General features: G+C 46.0%; 1 protein-coding gene and 1 long non-coding RNA gene across 6 annotated transcripts in view; one reads left to right on the forward strand and one right to left on the reverse strand.

The window, feature by feature from the left end:
- Grhl2 (grainyhead like transcription factor 2) overlaps nt 1-23,632 on the reverse strand; it is a 129,645-nt gene that overhangs the window by 46,842 nt on the left and 59,171 nt on the right. For all 5 annotated transcript variants that reach the window (XM_023702307.1, XM_004642263.3, XM_023702309.1 and 2 more), the window contains 3 exons: nt 21,852-21,907; nt 18,837-18,993; nt 16,379-16,490 (listed from right to left, as the gene is read on the reverse strand). In XM_023702307.1, the coding sequence (XP_023558075.1) occupies nt 16,379-16,490; nt 18,837-18,993; nt 21,852-21,907 (325 nt within the window). The remainder of the gene's footprint in view (nt 1-16,378; nt 16,491-18,836; nt 18,994-21,851; nt 21,908-23,632) is intronic.
- LOC111812887 lies at nt 18,831-22,546 on the forward strand. Its single transcript, XR_002818259.1, has 3 exons — nt 18,831-18,920; nt 21,818-21,942; nt 22,217-22,546. It is a non-coding gene; the product is annotated as an uncharacterized LOC111812887 (long non-coding RNA).

Below are 23,632 nucleotides of genomic sequence, written 5' to 3' on the forward strand. Positions count from 1 at the left end.
CTTTTTGTGTGCCCACTATGCCCAGCAGTGCAAACACAAGTGAGAAATAGCAGGAACCAAGATGAGGTCCTTAATCTTGTGGTTGTCTCAGTACAAAAAGTCAAAGAAATGCGCAAGAAAATCACTCTTCCTCTGCTTCACTTGGTGCCCCAATTAATAATGGTTATTATATTGCACATTGTTATCTTCATAGTTGCTCAGATTATTATAGATAGACGTGCAAAACTGATCAAACAGTATAACCATGGAGAAGCCTTCTTTAAGAAAGCTTGGGCAGCAGGTTGCTGAGTGTCTTTCCTTCCCCTAGGGCCTAAACCCTTGAGCACACACCCCTACCAGAGAACAGGTATATACAGCTTTCACGCACAGGAGGGATCAGTACTTCATTCATTGGACAAAATAATGTGGTGCACCCTACAGGCGGGGAGGGGAACAAACCCTTCGTGTGTCATGGGAGAGTCCACTGAGCCTAGTTTCACTGGCTTTATTTAAGTCACTTGATTTATTTGTCTACAACTTCATGAGCATTCTCATGAGCTACACACAGGGCAAGGAGCCCAGCTGGAATACAATTGCTTTCTCAAGCTTAGTATGAAATTGTAGAATGAATCAATCACATCAATGACTGAGTAAGTGCATCTAGCCATAGGCGTCCTGAACAAAAGCTAGAGACCAGTGTTGTGGCCTCCTGGGGACTCTCCCATGACACACGAAGGGTTTGCTCCCCTCCTCGCCTGTAGGGTGCAGGATAGCTATGCTACAGCACATTATTTGTCCAATGAATGAAGTGCTAATCCCTCCTGTGCGTGAAAGCTGTATACCTGTTCTCTGGTAGGGGTGTGTGCTCAAGGGTTTAGGCCCTAGGGGAAGGAAAGACACTCAGCAACCTGCTGCCCAAGCTTTCTTAAAGAAGGCTTCTCCATGGTTATATTGATTGGTCAATTTTGCATGTCTATCTATAATAATCTGAGCAACTACTCTGAAGATAACAATGTGCAATATAATAACCATTATTAATTTTCTGTATCATTTTTATGGTTTTTCTTTTATTCTCTTTAATAAAATTTCTCCAGCCCAAATTTGGAAAATGTTGAGAGCAGCTGCCTACAAAAGGTATTGTTACTATTCTACAAAAGGTATTGTTACTATTCTACAAAAGGTATTGTTACTATTCTGGACAAATAATGTGGTGCACCCTACGGGGGGGAGGGGAGCAAACCCTTCGTGTGTCATGGGAGAGTCAAAGAATAGAAATGTATTCTATCAGAGTCATGGATGTCAAACTCTGAAATGAAGGTGTGGGCAGGACTGGCTCCTTTCACAGGGTGTGGGGACAAGGGTTCCAGCCCTCCTGGCTCCTGATGGCTGTGGTCCATCACGCTTTGGGAGGAGCAGCCGGGCCACTCAGCCTCACCTGTCTTAACAAGGCCTTCTCCCAAGTTGTGTGTTTCCTTTTCTTTTCTAAGGACCAGTCTTTTATCTCATCATAAGCCCTTTCTCTGAAGCTTATCTGCAAATACCTTTACCCAAAGTAAGGTTGTATTTACACAGACTGGGAGTTAGTGCCATGGGTATGACATTTTTAACGGTCACCATTCAATGACCTGCATTTGTCACTAAAGTGCATGTGATTTGAGTCAACAATTTGCTCTTGCAAGAGAGCTGCTATGGGTGGAAAAGAAGCACTCCATTTAAGAGTTACAATGCATGTAATAGAAAACACATATATCTTAATGGGTGTTTAATCTAAAATTAATCAACATAGAATGAGGCAACATTAAAATCCATGTATTATATACTGGTTTGTAAAGAACATCTGCTTAGTAAGGGTGACAGTATAAATAGGAAAAGTGGTTTAGGTATTTCCAAAACAAGCATGGGGGAGCAAATTAGGAGTGCCGACAAGTTGCTTATCGTTTGTGTGTTTCTGAATCCTGTCAGCTCATCTGAGTGATGAAGGAAGGTCTTACTGGGACAAGGAAATGTGCACCCGCCAGCCAGCCAGCCAGCCAGCCCACCAGCCCCATGGCAGACGGACCCCAGCTGTGAGCGGGCGACAGCACTTACTGGGACTGAGCCCCCACGAGGACTGAGCCGCTCGTTCTCAGAATCATGCCACTGTCACAGCACTCACAGTTCTGTCTGCAATGTACAGATAAATACAAATTCAGAAGCCTGGAGCAATGTGAGAAGGACGAAGATGGAAGACAATGGGAAACATAAAATCTGTACCTGCACTGTCTGTGTACTTGTCGTTATTTTCATCTCTGTGACAATGGTTTGCAGGGCATGGTGGTGCACAACTGCAATCCCAGCACTCAGGAGGCTGAGGCAGAAGGATCACCACAAGTTTGAGGACATCCTGGGCTACAATGTGAGTTCAGGACTGGCCTAGATTATAGACAAGACCATGTCTCAGCAAAAAAATTAGCAGTCTAAGTACTGTTTTCTATGTGGATGCTGAGGCATATGAAAAAGATGAGCTTAAGAGCTTCAGTGGATATTTATTTATTTATTTATTTATTTTTGGTACTGGGAATTAAACTGAGGACCTTGCATCTGCCAGGCAGGAGCTGTGCCACTGAGCTATATCCCAGCCCCAATGTTTGGTGGATTTTTCAAGAGACTTTAGATAAGGGCAACTTAGCAACTTGGCAATACCCTGACTTAAAAAATAGAAAAGGTGGGGATGTAGCTTAGTGCAAAGGCCCTGAGTTCGAATTCCAATACCAGAAAAAGGGGGGGGGAGATACTTTATACATGATTTGCATGTTCCTATGTGATACGCTGGCCTTATAATGTTGCCACTGCCATATCTAAGGTGAGTTCTTCACCTTTGTTCATTCACACACAGAAAAAAGCAGATATTCTTATTAACAGTTCTTATTAAACTCAATAATTTACACAAAAAAATCCTAAAATACACAATGAGGTTAAGCATCAAAAAGAATGGAACCTGAGGAGGCGACATACACAGTGTACCCAGTGCACAAGCATGGAGGAGTGGCCTGGAGACCACAGAGCGGGGATGGGCCCACAGCCGTGCACATCCTCCAGGTCAGCTGGACAGCCTCAAAGCTTGCTTCTGGACCTCTGGAACTCCAGGCTTGTGCAAACCAAGGGCTCAGCTGCAGTGCTCAGCACATGCTGAGGCCCAGGGGAATCAGCTGGAGGGCTTGATGAAAGGCAGGCGTCTGGGTCACTCCAGAGCCTCTTCATCAGGAGGACCGAGTGTCTCCAAGAACTTGCACTTCACGTAGCTCCCAGAAGGGCCATGCCATGATCTGGGGACTGCATCTTGGGACCACTGGTTCTATGCCAGGTAACTTTGGTTCTGTGGCCAAATGAAATCAGAAGGCTACGTCTGTCTCTGAGGTCCTATGTCTGTGATCAATGTCATTCAAGTGACCGGCTGTTCTTCGAAAGGACTCTCTTGATGGACACAAACACTCAACATGGGAGACTCAGTGCTACCTGCTTCCAGATTCCTGCTTGTTCCCATGCCTGGAATCCTACCCAGAAGCATGCATTCCCTTCGATGAAGGCACTGTTGCCACCTATCATCAAAATGGAAATGCTCTTGGGATAAGACGGGCCTCTACAGAAGCGCGCCTGCTTGTGCCAGGCCTTTTGCCAACCCAACGTCTCTCAGCCCACCCAATCCTTGCCACCACACCCTCAGCATCCTCCTCCCAGAGAAGAGAAGCTGCGAGAGGATTCACAGAGTGGGTGACAAGCTAACCTGTGATCTGGATCTGGATCTCTTTGATACCAAAGGCTAACCACTGCCTATATCTATCTTGTAAATCAGACAATAGATCATCACCAGCCACTGAGGCCATGACGTGCTCTAATGTCCACTAGCTTCTGCAGAAGCACTGAGGCCCTGAAGTTCAGGGGCGCAAGGAGGCTGTGTATTTTGGGCCCAACACCTGGACCAAAGAGGGCAGGGTCAGGTGTCTCAGTGCGGGCAAACAGAAAAACGTCTCTGTACCCTGCAAGCACCATGAAGATTTGGGGGAAACCTGAAGTCAGTCCTTGTACAAAAACACTGCTGCTGGGTCTGCAGCAGAGGATGAGAAGCTTCACGGAGCCTCGTGCACGTGCGCGTAGCCCTCTTTGCAGTCTGCTGCTGAGCACCGTTCTGCACAGAAATCCTGAGGTCTGATTCTACTTCCACCAGCACGGAGGGATGAGGGGGAATCTTTTCATTATCATTTTTTATTCTTTAGCTTTTGCATACACTCGGTCTGTGTCTGTTAATAGGTTTTTAAATTTACACTTTTGAAGACAGTTTTCTTCTAACTGCTTGTGCGTGTGATCCTGGAACGCTGTCAAAGGCGATGCTAATTCCTTCACCTTAATTAGGCTTCATGCGCTCGGGAAGTTACAACTACACCTTTTAATTATTTTTGTATATATTGTTGGAGATTAAAAGCAGTGGTATAATTAATATAAAACTGCCACTCTTCTGAAAGGTGTAGATTCTGTCTGGACTGGTGTGATAGCGAGGCTGGAATGCTTGGGAGGGCTCTGGGCACCGCTGCCAGCCCAGCGTGCCCAGCGAGATGCCGTTTCCAAAGGGCTGAGACACCGCAAGCCCAACTGCAGGGTGGCACTGGAAGAAAGGACATGGACACCGGAATTCAGTCTGTGGACTGAATTTACCTTTCTGTCCTCTTCTCAACAAGCACAGTGACCTTCAGAGAGTTACTCAACTGGGCCTCTCTGAGCATGTATTTCCTCATCAGTGAAAGAGACTAGCAGAATCAAGACAGTGCTATGTCTGCTGTTGATGAGGGCACCGACCTGGTCCTTGGACACATACTGCCTCTGTCTGCAAGGCCAGAGGGATCGGCTCAAAATTTCAGGGACCAGTAGAGGGTGACACCAAGACAGTCACTTGGCCAGAAACAGGTGGAGCAAACCTTCATCCAAGTGAGTTGTGGTTTTTTTTTGTTTTTGTTTTTCAAAATCAAAGAAGCAATTTTTAAAATCCTGATTTAACTTAGGAGAGCTCATTAATTAGTGCCTTGCTTTCTTTATTGAGTTCTTCCCAGGTCCAAGGTCACTCTCAGGAGTACCGGAGCATGCTGGCACCAGAGCTGATTTTGAGAGGCCTTACATGCATTTCTGTTATTCAGTCCTGGCCCACGAACACATAACAGTCACCAATTTCTGAGAATCAAATGTGTGCCAGACCCAACGTTAAATATCTACTCTTTCACCAGCCCTGCCAGAGCCCACTCCACTCCTGCACAGGACTCAGGCGATAAGGAAGGGCCTCCGTCCCTGACAGTTGCTTAGGATCTGTTCCCGCTGCTACAACTGAATTGCACAGCAGGGAAGCCAAAAAGAGTGTAAGGTGGTTCAGCGCCTGGTTCTGGGGCCTAGAAAGTCTAAAAGCACAGTGCTGGCACCTGGGGAGGCCTTCTCACTGCACAGGGGCCACCTGTGAAGACAGAACCTGCAGCCAGCTCCAACCACCTCTTCCTCCCATGACCTCCCCCAGCCCCAGTGATTGCCCCAAGGCCCAGCCTCCTAATGCTATTAACATACGAACTTGGAGGTTCAGTCTCTAACAAGCTCAAACCAGCAGTTTACACAGGGCCAAGCTAGGACTGGAACTTATAAAGTGCTATCACCACACAAAGCCTGAATCCTCTGACTTCTGTGACATAATCTTTCAAATGAGCACTTTTTCACACATAATCCAAAACAATGGTGGTTGAAATTGTGATACATAACATGTTACCATCACAGTGACGCTTTGATATATTTAAAGTTGTGGTAATCAACATTGTTATTTGCACTTCATAGCTTGGTACGATCTCCTCAGAGATACCATCTAAGATGACAACTCTCTTAGGATTTTCTCATTAGGCTGACCTAATATTTTATGTCTGCTTTACATTCTTCTTTTTAGAGAAGGAATTACATAGGTCAGTGTTACAGAGCTTAAATTGTATGGACCATAAACTTAGAGTAAGAAAAATATTTCACATCGTAGACTACTACATTTCATATGTGCTGGTACTTTAAAGATGGCATTTAATGAACTCTTTTAAAGAATGCTGCCCTAACTCACAAACCTAATTCCAAGCTGGCAACAGGTCACACCTTGTTGTAGACACAGAAATGTGCACACATGTGCACCTCTACATGTACTGTGGCTTACAGCTTTGAATGCAATCAACCTGGATGTCCTTAAAGCTAGACTCTTCTCAGCAGTCGAGGCGACCCAGATTATACTGTTTTGTCTGTGGCCCACAAAGTTAACTTATGAATCACACGAAGTCCTCAACATTTTCTAATGGTTTTCTGAATGAACAAAGACGTGGATAGCGCTTTGGTAATAATTATGTTTCTACTGCACAGGAGCTACTCCTATTTCCATTCTTCATCTTGGTATTGGTACACTAACCCCCTAGGGCAGCGGTGGCAACCTCTGTCCAAGAGACTGTTTACTGAAAGCTCTAAAACGTTCCCTATTGCTGGCTTGGGGGTTAGAGGCGAGGAGGAGAGATCATAGTACCACTGAAAGCTGCTCCCTAAGGACATGAACTCTAGCACCTGGGATGGTGTTGCTTAAGCCATGGTAACCAAAGAAAAATGGATGCCACTTCCTCAAATGATAGTATCACCTATTATTGGTAAGAGCCCCAGGAATTACAACTCTGCAAGACTTTTCACAATCTCTGTCAAAAACCCATTCAGCTATCTAACAACTTTTGGTGCCAGGAACACTTTTCAAACATATACATAGCTACATTTTATAGTTGTAGACTGAATAGATTCAAACCACAGAAACAACTTCCTGGTTACGGGTAGTGACATGCACACATGCGTGGAAAGGACTGTCAGTCCTCACATGGATTACCTGCTGCTAAGTGCCATCACAGCTGGCTTTTTCAGGGACTCCGTCCGGCACATGACAGCTGAGCTCCACTTCCACCTCCCCAGTTGCCTGTGGCTCCCAGATCACTGTCCCCAACCAGTTAGCAGCCAAGAGAAGATAAGTCAATTCCATGTGGCCGGATGGACTGGGACCCAGATGACCATTCTAATTGCTTAAAGGATTCAAACATTAACTATGATGTAAATGACTCAGGCTGCCATTCCTAAATTGTTTTTACTTATTTTCTATCATTTCTAACATTACGAGAGGATTTCAGTATTATTTCAAAGCCCATTACTTTCAACATATTTCCTTGAGAAGATAATTTGTCCTCTTCAACATATTTCCCTGAGAAGATGAATTTGTCCTCCTGGGCCACCCCACTTTACCTTTGTAATGTGGGGCCTGACAGGGCTGTGAGTCACCTAAATATGCCTGGAAGGCAGAAAAGCTGCAGAGCACTGCAGGCCAGGAAGCTCTGTCTCACAGGACAGGGAGGCGCAGCTCTTAAGCCCTCAATTACTCCAATCATCATCTTCTCAAAAGCAAAAGCCCTACTGGTGGCCCTGCATTCCTGGAGGGGGTTCAAAGAGTTTTCTTCAGATTGACTTTATTTTGGCTTCTCCTGCCTCAATGAAGTTAATTATCTTTGAAAACACTTCTTTTCTTTGGAAAGCCTAGGTTTTATAAACAAAGAAGAGAAACTTTAAGGTTGCTTCATTTTGCACTTGGAAGGAAAAGACAGAAATTTTTTCTATTGAAAGACAGAGAGAGAGAATTCTCTTGTACAGCAAGAGGGTCACCAGCTCTGTTTTGTTCAGGAAATACGTGAATCTCATGCAACTATTCTGTCTCAAGGCATTTTCTGCCATTATTAACTCAATGCAGTAATTTATTGCATAAATTATTTGGAGAGTATCAGTGTACTTGAGGCTTCACTAAACACAGGAAGAAAAATAATTAGGATCAAACAAAAATATGAAATAAAAAATATAAACTACATGATGCAAGCTTGGCGTTATAGGCAGACTACAGAAAAGCTCCCCATTAGTTAAGGCCACAAAAACTTGGTGCAATAAATATCTTTAAAAAAGTACAGAAGACAGGAAGTACAGTATTTCACAGCAGCAAGTGTGGGTAGGGCACGAGAGTTTCTTGTGAGGTGGCTTTAGCTATCTGTGTGTCATCTTTAAGTCTCACCATCCAAACCAGAAGCTCTTTGTGAGGAAGCTTTATGTTCTCATTAAGAATGTGCTGGGCTGAGGATATAGCTCAGTGGCACAGTGCCTGCCTGGCCAGCACAAGGTCCTGAGTTCGATTCCCAGTATGGGAAAAAAGAACGTCTCAAAAGGGCCATGAGGCACCCACTCCAGGGCTCAGTACCCTCTGAAACAACTCCTTGGCAATCACTTCAAAAGTCATCAAGAGGAAAGAAAGAGAGAAACTCTATCAAAAAGGCTCATAAACAATAAACGTACAGACACCAGAGAAGCAAGACTCCCTAGGAACAGTAAAGAAAAACGATAAAGGTTTACATTAATTGTAATTTTTAACTTCTAAATCTAGCTATTTTTTGAAGTCTGACCGTAAGCAATTTTCCACTTGTTTGCTTCAGGCAAACATCAATAATTTCTAGTTAAGCTTGAAAAAAGAAATTTCCCCTGGTTTATTAGTATATGTATATTTCTTCGTTAGCAATTAGATCTCAGAGTTGCCTGATTTATCAAAAGGTCCACTATGTGATAAAGCGGTACTTGAATATGAGAAAGCACAATGCCAAAAGCACATTTAGCCCCCAGGAAAATACTATCAAAAATGAGTCAGAGTAAAGGAGAGCGTCCGGGCCATCATCCCAGGTAACTAGGCTAGCCCCCGCTGGTGCCCCATGTCACCCTGACACAGAACTGCCCAAGGCGGCTGCTCACCAAGGACTCCACAGCAGGCCGGCATCTACCCTGTGCCAGGCTCTCTACGAGGCATGGAGCGCACAAGGATTATAAAGAAATTCTCTATCCACTGCCAACAGTCTGGCCTCCAGTGGAAGGAGACAGGAAAGTGTCAACACTGAACATAGCTGTGTGCTACTGCCCAGCTGTAAAGCCCGGCCCGAGAGAAGCGCTGGCTTTCCCTGGGAAAATGAGGACCATCTCACCCCAAGGGGTGGAGCAGCGAAGTGGGGAGTCACTCTAGACCAGGAGAGATTGAAAGAGGGATCAGGAGCAGCCAGGAAAAGGATAAAAACCCTGCAGGTGTGGCACCAAGAAATGTTCATAAAGGACAGGTACACAGGACTAAATCATGAGTGACGATGCAGGACATGAGGCAGACACAGAGGGCAAAGACAGATGGAGCAACAGCGGGGACCAGGGGCTAGAGCCAGCATGATTCCAGACTGCAGGAAGTTGGCAGACTCTGACCCTGACCTGAACCTTTCCCCAAAGGAAAGTGGGGGAACCAAAGCCCATTCTAGGCACCCCTGCCCCCCAGGGGAAAGGAGCCTCCCCACAGGCATCTGTCCCAACAGAATGCTTCTGGGATTCACACTGAGCCTTGCTTGAGTGCAATGAACACCACACAGTGAGGCCATGATTGAAAGCTCACTTCCTGAGTTGGCAATGCTCCACAATGCCGAACTCTCGTATCCTACCACACTTCTATTCCATAAGTGTTTCCTAACTGAAGCTGAAGATGCAAAGGTATTTTCGGGAACAGTTACTTCAGCGTTCTCCACCAAGAACCTGTCTTACCCTGCACATGGCTGTGACCACAGGCAGAGATGATGAGTCATGGTGACAGGGACCCTCACACCCAGCCCTGTGGAGGACACGGTGCACCTCTCGCTGGGCTCCAACACCCAGGCCTGCCCCATCAGCTGTTAGGGTTTGGAAAGTTCAAGGTTCTCAAGGTTTCATTTGGTGCTGTTTTTAGTCAAAACTATGTTTCTTGTCTGTCTAGAGATACACACAGCCTAGTTCCACTTAACTTGTATTATTGCTCAAGCTGTTTTCTGCACTGCAGAGAGAACAGGTTGTGTGACTGGGCCTGGACAGCATCTACAGAACTAAGCTCGGCAGCAGGTGGAGATGAGTGTGCACAGCACAGTGGTCACCGGGCCTGTGATGACTGGGCCTGCAGGGACCACAGAGTTGCACCCCCAAACCTTGGCTACCCAACCTCTGAAGGACAAAGCCGCTTCTTCCTGTAGTGTGTCCATCTCCTCACCACAGCTGCCCACCCTGATCTCAGCAGCGGAGCAGCACGGGACTGGCTATAAAAACTGCAAGGCCAGCTCTAAGAGAGGTGGCACTGAGCTGAACTGCAATTCCTACTTGGAAGTGGAACAGGACTCCAGAGTGGAAGGAGTCCTCAGGACCCCAAAAGCCAAGCAGAATCAGTCAGAAGCCAGCCAATCTTGGGCTCTGAGAATCCTTCAAAAGGCTTCCTGCAACCTTTACAAAGAACTCTGGAGAATTACACCTGCAGGAATGTTTCAGTGTCATGGGAATTTAAGTTTTCATGGAAAGTGTTGCCTCAATACGAAAAGAGTATTGACAGCACAATTTGAAAATGGTTCTTAAGAAATTAAATTTGTATTAGGGCACAGATACAACCCTATAATGACATGCTAATAACTGAAAATGTAGTATAATTGTCAGTTGAGTACTACAGAAAATTATAGGATTAATAGTAACAATATATCTAATATATCCCGTTACAGAAAAGATTACTGTGAACCAAGTCAAAGCCAGAGATTGAACAAAGGGCCTGTGGTTGGTTGCACCACTATCTACACACTTTTTCAGCAAGGTCCCTCCGGCTCTCACTGCAGAGCAGCTGGACTTGCTGCATGGGCTGAGCAGCACTTTCCCTTACTTCCCACCCCATACCACCTACCCGGAAAAGGTGAAAGCATGACTCGCACTATCCTAGAGCATCTGCTCCATCAAAGAGGGAAGGAAATCTTACGCGAGCTCAGCGGAGAGGTCTGCGCGTGAGAGTGCGATGTGGGTGAGGGTGCGACTGTGGCAGCTTCCAGCTCCACCTGTGCAGCTCACAGTAGTTGCTGAACTTCTCCAAGCAGTTGGCTTGCCTTCCCTAGAGAAGGTGCTGGGCTCGTTCAGGGTCTGAACAGAGCTGACATTTGGTCCAGCTCGTTTTGTGATCTGTGATTCACAACAAGTGTTTCTCACCTGTTTCCACCCGGCACAGAGCTGGCGCTGGGGACTCACCACTGACCATGTGTGGACAGTGCCCTCAGCCCACAGGAGCTAACCCCACAGGCCCTCCTGGCCCCCTGCTCCTCCATCCCCTCCCACCCAGCTAGCAAAGCCACTCTTCCTACGGGCTTTTTCTTCTCTCCGCCCCCACGCCTAGTCATTGGCCCAGGTCCATTTGATCTGAGGTCTGTTCCTTCACAGCTCATGTATCTTTACCTGCCTGTTATTAGTGTTGCCACTGCCAGTCTACCCCTTCCCACCTGTCCCAGCACACCCTCTCTACAAAGTTACCAGCCCAACACAACCCAACACATGTTGCAGAGTTTATCCAAAGCCTCCAAAATAAGGGAGAAACTCATTCCAGAGAAGTTTCACTTCACCGCTGCACCCCACTTGCCTGGCTTTTCACCCCCTCTACCATCTGTGCTCAGGGGAAGTCCAGGACAACCACTGTGCAAATGCAGCCTGGCCATCAGGACCGATGACAGCACACAGCTACAGCTTCTATTATTTCTCTTATGGATCCCTGATTCTCTAGAATCTACTTTGCTCAACAGCAAGAAAACATGGGTTTGCTGAAAGCAAGGCAGGTATGTTACACACCAGCAGGAAGGTCTGAACATGCACACACCCCCGACCATCTCCCCAGCACACCCCCAAACAAGACTGGGTGGAGCCGAGACAGCACCAGAGCAGCAGAGGGAGAGACGCTGAGCAGGAAGCATGGCTGGCAAAGGTGTGGTGGTGGCTGTTCGCAGAGGGACATCTCTGAGAGTTGTCTTGGGACTCAGGTGGCAAGAATGAATAGGTTTCCAGCCCCAGGCTGCAGGTGAGAGCCCTGGACTACCCGCGGGGCCCAGCCAGTGGCACCGGGTCTGAGGGCTTCAGCCCAGGCCCTGCCACATGCATGCAACCAGCGCTCTGCTGGCCCAGAGCAGCGCATCCCCTGTAGGCTTCACAGGCCCGCACACAGAAACTCCAAGACCCTCCTCAAAGAGCAAGGCTCTCCACAGCCTCAGTGACGGGGGCTTTCTTCCTTCCCTCCTCCTACTCTGTCAGCTTCCTGACAGGCTGAGAGATCACACCTTTTCTCCCTTTACTAATGACTTTATGAGGCTTCATAAAATATTTTCCAACACCATTTTGGTTTTCCTTGCTCTCTGCCACTTGGCTGAGCATGCGTGACTTCCTTGGCCTGCAGCGCCCTTCTACCTTTTCAACCTCAGATGCCCCTGATGCCCTCCCAGAGGCACCTTCTCTGAGGAGCTCTCTTCTGTGCTGCTGCCTCTTACCTGATGGAGTCACCGTCCATCTTCTTCCCCCTCTAGACCTCAGCCCTGCCTTAGTTACACTGTAATCCCCACAGCCTAACAATGGGTCTGATACAAGAAGGTGCTTGATAAATGCTTGCTCAATGAATCGTGCATTTCTTCAAACTAGAGTTACCAAATACAGGATCACTGCTGACTCTATGACTCAATATGATAGTGCTTTTACACTCAGAGACAATCAAGCTACAAATATAATTCAAGTGGCTTTTCCACACAGGAGATGTAACTGCCACAGGAATGCTCCTTGGGCTGCAGAATGTGAACTCATTTATGACCTTGAGTGACTGCTATGATTCAAGGAGCTTACAAGAAATAACTTGTAAGACTTGGAGAACTTTACTCGTATGTTTTGAAAAGCAGCAGAGTCCTCTTGGGCCTGGGTTTGTTTGTTTTGCTTATACCAAGGCAGAGCTAATTGCTAAGGTTTCTTTCCCCAGCCCAAATACTTTATGATCTAATACCCAAGAACCACGTATCTGAGCTGGCTTCTGGAAACTTCCACCCACTCACGGCCAAGAGTCCACCACCCAGACTGCAGGATGCCCTTGGTGCTGGAAGGCGAGGACAGAGAGATATTCGGGAAGGCCAACTGACGAATGTCCTCAGCCCTCTGCATGTCAGCGCCTGGCAGGTAAAAGGAACAGCCAGGAGTTGAGAAACAAAGGTGACACACAGCAGGAAGAGGGGACCAAATCCTGGAATTCCTGGGTTTCTGTTCCCACTAAACCACTTCTGAGCTTGGGACCCTGGGGCAAATCCCCATCCCACACCATCTCAGCTTTTAACACCGTAAAGAATGTTCTGAGGACAAAGGAGAAACAATATTATGTGACACCAAATGAGCCTGGAAGATAGGCAGCGCTCAAAAGGAAACAGCTCTCTCCTTCAGCAGGACCTCTGCTAGTCCAAGGAGTCCCGGGTGACAGGGAAGGTCTCTGGAGGGGACTGCCCCCCGGCACACTGGGCTCACACCAGAGCATCTGGAGCTGAGCGCAGGAGCAGCTTCCCTCTGCCTTGGGCCTCGAGGGCCTTTTCCCTCCGCAGGGAACCACAGCTAGGCCCTGAGGAGCTGCGCAGAGCTGTCAGATGCTGCAGCCCTGAGAACAGCTGAGTACCAGCCCACAGGGTGCTTGTAGGTAAGGAGAGCCAAGGGCCTCCACAAAAACAGGTGCAGACCCCAAGCACTATACTGAACAAAGCTAGGGAAAGGGCCTCGGCTGGGCCTCTCTGTCCAGCTTCCAGGTCTACGCTGGGAGGGCTCCGCTAACTGGCCGCTCACAGATGTCGGTGAAGATTTGATGATTGGGCATTTTGAGCCCCAAATTTTAACCTCCAGCCTCACAAAAGTCTTAAAAAGGGCTTGAATCAAGTAATTTTGGTTCCTTCCCCACTTTTAAAAATTCCATTAGTAGACCATCAACCACAAGGGCAGCTGCGCAGCACCAACGCTCTGACCTCCCTGCCTGCTCTGCAGGCACCAACGCCCTGTGCAGCCCCTCGGGGCTCACAGCAGGTACAACCTTATGCCCAGCTTCCCGAGGACAACCCTCACCCTACCTATGCACCTGCTCCCTGCAGCAGCCCTCCTCCACCCTGGAAACACTCAGCATGACTTCTGTACAGGATTGTGTGACATTTTTGTGTTTGTTAAGCCAAGCTTAAGGGCAGTGATTTCATGCCATGGTCTCAGGATAAAGGCAAATGAGCCAGCTTCCCATGAAGCTGTTCATGCTCCAAGTCACAGGTCTCAACGGCAAGGCATGTGGGGGTTCCCACCTGTGCCTGTGTGTGCACTCTGAGGTGTGCTCTACACAAGGGAGGAAAGTCTGACAGGAGGTGACAGAGAAGAAAAGCAAAACACAAAGGGTTCCAAGAGCTGAGAAGTCTTCCTGGTACCACAGAACTAAGCCCTGTAACAATATCAAGGTTGAATCAACAAGTCTGCCAGTAAAATGCTTTTATTATTTGCTTTATTTGAACCCAGCCTATATTTCTGTTTAATGGCTCTTCTTATTTTCCTGGGTAATAATTATAAGGCTAACTTTTCAAATAAAATAAAATGGTTCCTCTGCTCGATGCAGACTGGTTACAGAGCAGGTTACAGCATGGTCCCTAAGTCCCTATTCAATCTTGGGGTGCAGTGTTCAAGCTGAGTTGAGAAGACAGCTCCTATCTTGGGACTTGGGCTCATGACTGAGGAAAGTACTTGAGATGGTGGGCTGGAGAGACTCCCTCAGCTTCATATCCTTGTTATTAGATCAATATGTTTGACTAGTCAATAGGGGTGTGTGTGTATGTGTGTGTGTGTGTTCCCGTGTGATGAGGGCTGGAAGTGAGGGAAGCGCATCGTAAAAAGCCAGTAATTAGTTTCAGTGGTGAGTCTCTACCCTTCACCTGGTCATTACCAAGCTCTCCCACTGGTCAAGGGTGAAATGAAGTTCTGGGAAGTCCCTCACGCATTATATAAAAAATAAACACATCCCTTTCATGGCTCAGTAACATCTCGCAACACTCAACATGTGGAGACCCTCCTTCCGCTTACATCACCAAGACTGCAGCCACTTGGTCTGCAAAATGGGCAAATAAAAATTATAATATAAGAAAAGCCTTCTTGTGTCAGCTGTATGTAGCTGAGGTGTTAAAAAATGACTGAAAGTCGCATCCTCTATTTGTGCTTTTAAGTAGTATCTGGCAGCTGAGACTGCCTACTTTATTCTTTCTCAGAAGGAGATGTTTTCAAATACATTTCTCCAAAGCTGTGTGCCCCCTGGCTTTGGGTTAAATTTGAGCAGCACTGGCAGAGGCGTTTGTCCTCCTCCTCCTCCTTGGCACTGGAAGTGTCTGGCAGCCATCCTGCTGTGGCCCTGCCTCCCAAAGAGAAACTGCTGCCTCTGTGGTCCCAGCTCCCGCTGGGTGGCTCCCAACACCCACCCCCTCTTGCCTTTGATTCTCCAGCCCCAAAGGTAATAGCGGCATTGCTTCACTGTGCCTCTAGCCTTTCCAGCCTGGGCCAAGGCCTCCCTCCACTGAACTACTTGGCGTGGGCTCTGCCTTCCTATCTGGAAGATGACACTGTCCACGGGGCTTCAGGCTCCTGAGAAAAGATGCTGCGTTTGGGAGCACACAGGCTTCTTCACTGCGACTCCTTCCCCACTGGCCAGGAAGGGTTCTCAAATGTCTTCTGTTTAACCATCTTCTACTATCCCACTCCCCTGTAGTAGGTGACTTTGCAACACATTCAGTCACATGAGCTCAAGTTTGCTTCTGTCAAAGGGGACAAGAGTTCATCTGACTGCTGACTACTTATTTGGCTCCAACAAGGAAAGTGTGGAATCATGTTTTAGACACTCTAAGTGTTGTGGCAAACCTAATGCACCACAACAGTGTCAACTATGACAACTGACTGGGTCAAAGGAAAATGCTTTCTCTCACATTGGCCCTGCTTTGATTTCTTAACCTTATGTGTGATAAACGTAGACCCTAAAAAGGGCACAGACTGTGTGCTGCGTAGACCCTCACCGTGCTCACACGTGGGCTCCCGTGGAGCAGTGCATGCAGAGCAGTGTGCCAGTGTAGTAACCCCTCAGGTGGGAGGTCCCTACTGTGATTGTCATAGATAAACTTCACTGTCAACTTGATTGGCATGGAGCTGCCAAGGGGCTTAGTAGAGGGTATTTCTGGTTGAGTCTGGTGGGTCCCAGAAGCGTACCCATGAGGTCCACATGTGGGCCTTCGGCCTTCCTCTCTGCATCCTGGTCAGGGTGAACTGAGTATCCTTACTTCGCCATACCCTGCCGTAATTGTCCTTCCTTCCAGCTGACCGTAGACCGAGTCTCCTGAACCATGAGCCAAGTTAAACTTCCACTCTTTACAACTGTGGGTGTTGGGTATCTTGTACATCAACAGGAAAAGCAATACAACGTCCAACTCACCAATATCAAGGACCCTCTGCTTGGCTGTATGCTGCCGAGAGTGCCAGTACTTCCAGTATTTCAGCTGCTCATCCCGGTTTTTGTCCTCACTGAAGACCACCATCACCACACTCTGCAACAGGGAGAACAGGGATGTTTATTCTCTGCTTAGGGCCTCTGTGGCCTTACATGGTCAGGTGGTTCTGAAAGTCCTTCTGCAGCTAAGTTCTCTAATGCAGCTTTTCTTGCTTAAAGAAAGCCTAGACAAGCCAGCTGTATGGCTGGCTTTGTATTAAAGCAGTGGGGATACTACTGGGAATGGAGGGCAGATAATTATTTGGAAAACAAGAACAACACAGAGAAAAAAGAATCCTATATCAATTTTACCACAAGGACATAAACAATCAGATGAAACAAAACATCAGAATATTTGTGTATTAAAAATGAGCACGCTTTTGAAATTTTGTGTCCTTAAACAAAGCATGCAGTACCATTTGTAAAGAGCAAACATCTGCTCATGGGCTAATTAAGAGCCTCAGGCTAGAGCACGGGAGGTAACGAGGAAAATGTTAAAGAAATGAGGGAAAGGGCAAAAGAGGCATTCACATGAATGAAGATTTAAGCTACAGAATCTCATACCAAAGTATGAAGGCAACTATGTTATCAATTAAAATATAATGTGGATATAAAAATAGCTTGAGAAACTCATTCTGTTTTATACAAACAAGAACCCACAACTTCTTTGGTTCTAAGTTACCAACAGCTTTAGTAATCTACATATACACAAACCCACTGTCATTTATGCAGTGGAGGCAGTGCCGAGAGCAAGCAAAGACGTCTTTACTTACAGCATCAGGAACACTCCTCTGGCATTCCCAGAAGAGCCCTCACCCACCCTCAGTTCTGAAGACCTTTCCCTCTGGAGCAATTACACATTTGCAGTCAATTGCTCATTTAGTTATGATGCCACTGGCAATGTTGACTCTGAGCACAACAAGAATTACGGTCCACTGCTTAGCAAGGTGGCCCCAGAGCGTAAGGAGTAACAGCAAATTTATGCTGGCGGCTGGCTTCTGATTCAAAACCTGGCTCCTTGCTCACAGATGCATCAGCAGTTTTTGCACACCAATGCAGATTAGGCTAGAAAAGGGACTACAGATAAGTGTGTCCATATCACTCAAATGCAGAAGTCGCAGGTCTCTGCAGACATGGGTTAGTGGCCAAGAGAGGAGCAGACCTCTGCTGCAGGGACTCAGAGCCAGCCAGCTCGGGACCTTTCCTTCAACAGGTTCAAAGCTTCCCACTCATATACAGAAAAGTATGCCAGGTGGCATGTGTTTATTTCTACTCCAAATAAAAATTACACTTTCATTTAAAGAGTTGTGTTCAAGAGTCTGATGGTCTGGGATATATCCTAGATTCCTATAACCTTGGCCACTTGCTAGCTTCTGAAAGCCCAACTTTCCTGATCAGTAGCATCATAGTACTGCAGTGCTGGGCAGTCTGACACAATGCCTGGCATAGCACAGGACCCCACCAACATGGTTTGTTGTAATCCCTCGCAGCCGTCACATCCATCCTCTTCTGTGGTTTGACCACAGGGCTGAGACACGCTAACTCTGACTCTCAGTCACCTGACCCCTCTCATCCCACAGTGGCTCGGGCTGAAGCAGGACCCTGCCTCCACCTGCGCTGGGCAACCTCAAGCCTTGCTATGCTCCGCAGTGGGCTGCAGAGGGCTCAGAGCGAAGCAGCATGGAGAAAACAAGGGGGCTGGGTGCTGTGGTAATAGCAGTGGGAAGCATTTTATAGCAGGCCAGAAAGGGCCATCTTACAATGGACAGGGAAAATCCTTCAACCTCTTCCCAGAGCTCTGCCATAATGCTCCTTCTCACCAGAGAGGGATTACTAGTCCCCGCCCTTCTTGGCAGTGGCGAGCAGGCCAGAAACTGGCAGGCTTCCAGACCATGAGCTCGGCTCTGATTTCATTTCCCACCAACAGGAATAATGCTCAGGGAGGTGAAAATTCCTCCAAGTGACACCTGGCGGGGACTGTGCCCCATCCCTTGAGCTCAGAGTATGTCCTGGGCTGCAGATGACGTTTAAACAAAGCTGCACAGGGACAGGCTCAGACTGATGGCTTTCTCCTTCACACAGAGGACCAGCTCCCTCTGGATCACAATGGAATCCTACGTATACCTATTTATGTGAAAAATTAAGATCAGTTAAAAACAACAACTGTGCAGCAAGTAAGTAGTAAATGAAACAAGGAAAATTCCTTGGATACAGTCAGAAGGCATGCGCAACCAAGCTTCTGCCCCAGGGTTTATTGGTTACCAATTAAGATGATAAACTACAAGCCAATTGTTGTTTTGTTCAACTCCTTTACATTTGTTCTAGAGTTATTTATTTTGGAATTTTCTTCCATGCCACGCCACACCTGATCCTGTGCTACTTTCTTCTGAGAACACAGCCATACCCTGACTTTGCTGATGGGGTGTCGGAAGCACTTGTTGTCTCCGGTCTCGCTGAGCGTGATGGCATAGAATTGTCCTTTGTTGAGGTAGGTCATGGGGCCCTCCCCCTGCTTCTGGCGGAGGGATTTGGTGGCTTCCAGGGTATACTGAAATGTGCCACTGTGAACAGAAAACAAACATTGGTCAGATTCACTCCTTGGACTTTTCTGCCTTCCTTAGCTATTCGAATCAATAGCATTTTGTATGAATATTAACCAATATTACTATATTTTAAAGACACAGCACAGCATATGGCAAAGAGATGAGGCTAGACCAAAGACCATGGCCAGTACAATCCATACATTTCTAATCGTGGCCCATAAACCAGATGGTTCGGAAGGGCAGAAGGTCCATGATATGTTGGCCAGTTGTGTGGGTTTGTGCAGATGTGCGGTGGTGTCAGCGGTGCCCAGGTGTGGCCCCGAGGCTTGCGAACTGACAGTCTGCCAGATGTGGGGATGCTCCTCTCCAGGTCAGCATACTTAACCTTCCTTTTTCTTTAATTTCTATTCATGATAGTGAAACATCTTTTTACCAAGATGCTACAGATAGCCATATCTCAGTTGAAAATATTTCAAAAGGTGAAAATCCAAAACTACATTCACTTTTGGGAATCTAGTTCCCTAATGAGGATAGCTTGTTTTTTTGTTTGGTTGGTTGGTTGACTGGTTTTTTGCAGTACCAGGGATCGAACTCAGGACCTGACACTTGCCAGGCAAGCATTTATTCCACTGAGCTTTCTCCCCAGTGGGGATGGTTGACTTTGTTTGTCCATTTGTTTTTGTCTTTTGTGTCTGTGGGTTTTTTTATACACACAGAACTCACCACTCGCTGCTATAAATGAGGGGGTTGCAAATGATGGTGGTGGGGAGCAAAGCCAGGTCACTGACTGTTTTTATAAGTAAAGTTTTATTGGCACACAGCTGCAGTCCTCTGTGTGCATAGGATGGGACTGCTTCTATGCTCTAACAGTAGAGTTGGGTGTTGTCATAGAGACTGCAGGCTGCTACAGCTAAAATGCTCAGTATTCAGCTCAGTACAGGAAATATTTATAAATTCTTACTCAAAATAGTTTCCCTAGTATTTTAAAATATGATATGAATCATGACACAGAAACACAAAATATTCCCAACCTTGAATATTAACTTTAAAATGAGCACAATAGGCATGAACCACAGTCTTTTTCTGTTTAATATGTTTGTTCAGAAAACCTTATTTCTATAGATATGGTCAAAATATATTATGCACATTGAAAACAAAAAAGAAAAAGTGAAACTGGGAGGGAAGGGGATGAGGAGGGATGCAAAGGATCAAAGTATGTCATATGAACCCACAAATCTGCCAAATGAAGCTCATTAGTCTATAAAACCAGGATGTATTCATAAGAAAATGTTTTAAAGAACGAAAAAAACCCTTATTTCTGCTGCAGTGTAGGCCCAGGGGAGATCCTGTAACAGGCACTGTCCTTTCGGACCCGACAGACCTGCCACCAAGTTTAGATCTTCAGCACTTCCAGTCTGGCACCTTTGGAAGGCCAGGAGCAAATATTACACAACACTTGGTCTCTTAAAACAGCCTACTGACAGGGCATGGATATGGGCTCCAGCTTTCCACATCTTATATTCCCCTGAAGTTGTACCTACATATTAATTTCTACAATAAATTATTTTGAGAGACAAACTGTTCCTCCTACGTGATAAAAAATCTGAGGTTTAAGCTGAGAAACCAAGAAAATTCCACAAAAAGTATTTTTCTTCTTCTTTTCTTTTTTTTGGTGGAACCGGGGATTGAACTCAGGCCCTTGTGCTTGCCAGGCAAGTGCTTATTCTACTGAGCCATCTCCCCAGCCCCCAAGGTATTTCAGAGATAGAAAATAAGTCATGACAGAATCAACTCTGGTGTCATGTCTCTCCCAAGAGAGCAATTTTGATGTAGCACTGCTAAATGATAAAGCTTTACATCGGGACAGGATATTAAGATCACCTGGGCCAGTAGCTTGCACATTATCTGTATCAAAGACTAAATGAGAGGCCAGATGGGAAAACTTTTCTCAGGAATAAGTATGTGTGGACATGAAGGATGTGTGCGTGGAGTTGCTGTGTCCCCTAAGCCTGCCCGTCCCACAGGCTCCGGATGTGGGATGTGTTGCCTTCCTCTGGTCCGCTCAGCAAGAGCTGCGTCAGCTCATGGTCTCCTGAGACCTTGGAGAAGCCAGGCCTTCAACTGCCGGGAATTGCGACACTGAGCTCTCATGTATTCCCACTCCTTTTTGCTGTTTTATTTTGTTTTATTTTTTGTAATAGAAATTTCTCCTTTTTTCATTTCTTTTCAGTCCACATTTGCAGTACATGCTTATAATGCTGTGAGGACTAGGTATGTGGTGCACCTTCAGTCCTCTTTCATTCCCTTCCTCTCCCCTGTTGCTACCCTTTCTATTTCTCCATCCTCTTTCCCTCTGAGGAAAATTCTTTCCTCCCTTATTCCTATCACTCAACTTTTATTTTGCTCTATTTATATACTGAGTTTCTCAAATAGGAAAAACCATGCAATTTCCAAGCCTACATGACCAATTTATTCCACACAACAGCATGGTCTCACGTTGTGTCCAATTTCCTACAGATGACTCCAGTGGGCCCTTCTCTATGGCGAATAGTGTTCCACTGGGTACAAACACTACATCTCTGTGCCCACATCTTAGAAGGTGACTGGGCCAAGTCTGGAGACAGGATGCAGAAGTTGATTTGCACAGAGAAAAGAATTGAAGGCAAAAGAAATCAGATTTCTTTTTTAAAGTACACAAAGAAAAAGAAAATAAATAAGGCCAGGGAGATGGCTCAGTGGAATAAGCACTTCCCTGGCAAGCACAAGGGCCAGAGTTCAAGTCCTGGCTCCGCCAAAAAAGAAAAAGAAAAGAAAAGATGTTTAAAATCTATCTTTTAATTAGAGTTCTCAGTGAAAAGGAGCCTCCCAGAACCCACCTTGATGTCTGGTCGTACATGTACTCCTCGGCCCCAACGGAAGCACTCCGAAATTTCTGCAAGATTCAAGTCAACAATTTAAAACAAATAGGTGGGTCCACCCCCCCCCAAGTTTCTTGTTTCCCCTTTCCTTAATAAGGAAAACTGTATCTTTTTAGCATGATATTCTCACACATCGATCCATCCTCAGAGCCACACTTAACAAAAAGCGTGTCCAGGCTTTGTGCAATATTCACACATTCACAGGCCTTCTCGGAGAGTCCGCAGGTACTAGAAAGTGTTTCTTCAAACATACGATCATCCCTCAAATCTCTGTCCTCTCCAACATTTGCTCCAAATGTAACAAATTCACATTAATCACACAGAGACTGCACGGCACAAGCACGATGGAAGAGCGGCCAGAAGCACAGCTAGTGAAGCAAGACTGCCCAAGGGAGCGATTTATTATCATTGAAAGCTCTGAAAGGCTCGCCATCACTGACCTAGGGTAAAGCACCAGTACTACTCCGACAGCTGCGTGACAAGAAACAAATGTGACATTTGCTCCATGTTACATGGCCACTGACAGGGATCAGAAGGAATACACAGATTAATAAAGTACTAAGAACAATGACTGATATACATAAACACAATATCTGCTTACTAAGTACTAATAAATAAAAGCAAATGACCATATTATAGTACTTTAAGAGTAGGTCTTGGGCAGATGAGATAGTTTAGCAGACTAAGCTTCTGCTTAGGCAAGCACAGGGACCTCAGCACCGCCCCCAGGCACGCTGGGTGATGGAGCAGAGCACTATGAAAGGGTACTTGGCTGACGGCCCACGCACACAGGTCCTTTCTCACTCTAAGAAATCACCTTCCTGCCTCTCATGTCTGTATACTAACTTCCATTCTATGTTCACAATTCAAGAGCTTCCTTCGTCAGGAATGGTTTCCCAAATTTTCTTCCCAATTTAATTCCTACGCACCACACACTTTAATCATGGTTTCTACACACACATTTATGATTCTCCTTATCTAGTCATTCTTTGGAATTAGGAAGATTTTCCTTTTAAGTTTAGCAAGTAAATCCTATGACACAAATCCCTTTGCATAAATGTTTCTTTGACTAGGTGAACAATCATGACAGACATGATCGATATTTCATTTGTAACAAAAGCCAATTAGCAAAGCATCATTGGCCATTTTCTGGGGCTTTTCCATTTTCTTTGTACCAGAAGAAATACAGAAATTATACAAATGGCACAAGCCTCGGAGAGATAAAAGTTGGCAAAGGGACAGAGAAAATTCACACGAAAAGTAACAACAAAGTAAGCTAAACTATGGCAAAGAACTGTGTGTTAAAGCCTATGATGAATCACTCACTTATTCATGACTCACGTCTTTACAAGAAAAACAAGAGAAAAGGTATTGCGAGGGAAGGGAGAGAAGTGAAACTGCAGGGAGAATTCAGTCTGAGCTTCTTTCTGACTCCAAAGAAGAACATGTGTTGACTGAAAAAACTGAAAGGAAGTAATCCAGATGAAAGAGGACCACCATGAGCCAAGACAAAACAGTGGGTATAAATGTGGTAGGTCCACAGGGTCTAGGTCTCTGTTGCTCAATAGTAGCCACTAACCTTATGTGCTATTAGAATAGAATAAAATTAAATATTCAATTCATCAGCCAACTGGCCATGTTTTAATACTAAACTGCCATGTGTGGCTAATGGCTACCATACTAGATAGCACAAAAGAAAATTTCCTTTGTTTCCAAAAGTTCTATTCAACAGAGATGAG

Source organism: Octodon degus, unplaced genomic scaffold (assembly GCF_000260255.1).
Source record: "Octodon degus isolate 3935 unplaced genomic scaffold, OctDeg1.0 scaffold00148, whole genome shotgun sequence".
NCBI classification, from domain to species: domain Eukaryota; kingdom Metazoa; phylum Chordata; class Mammalia; order Rodentia; family Octodontidae; genus Octodon; species Octodon degus.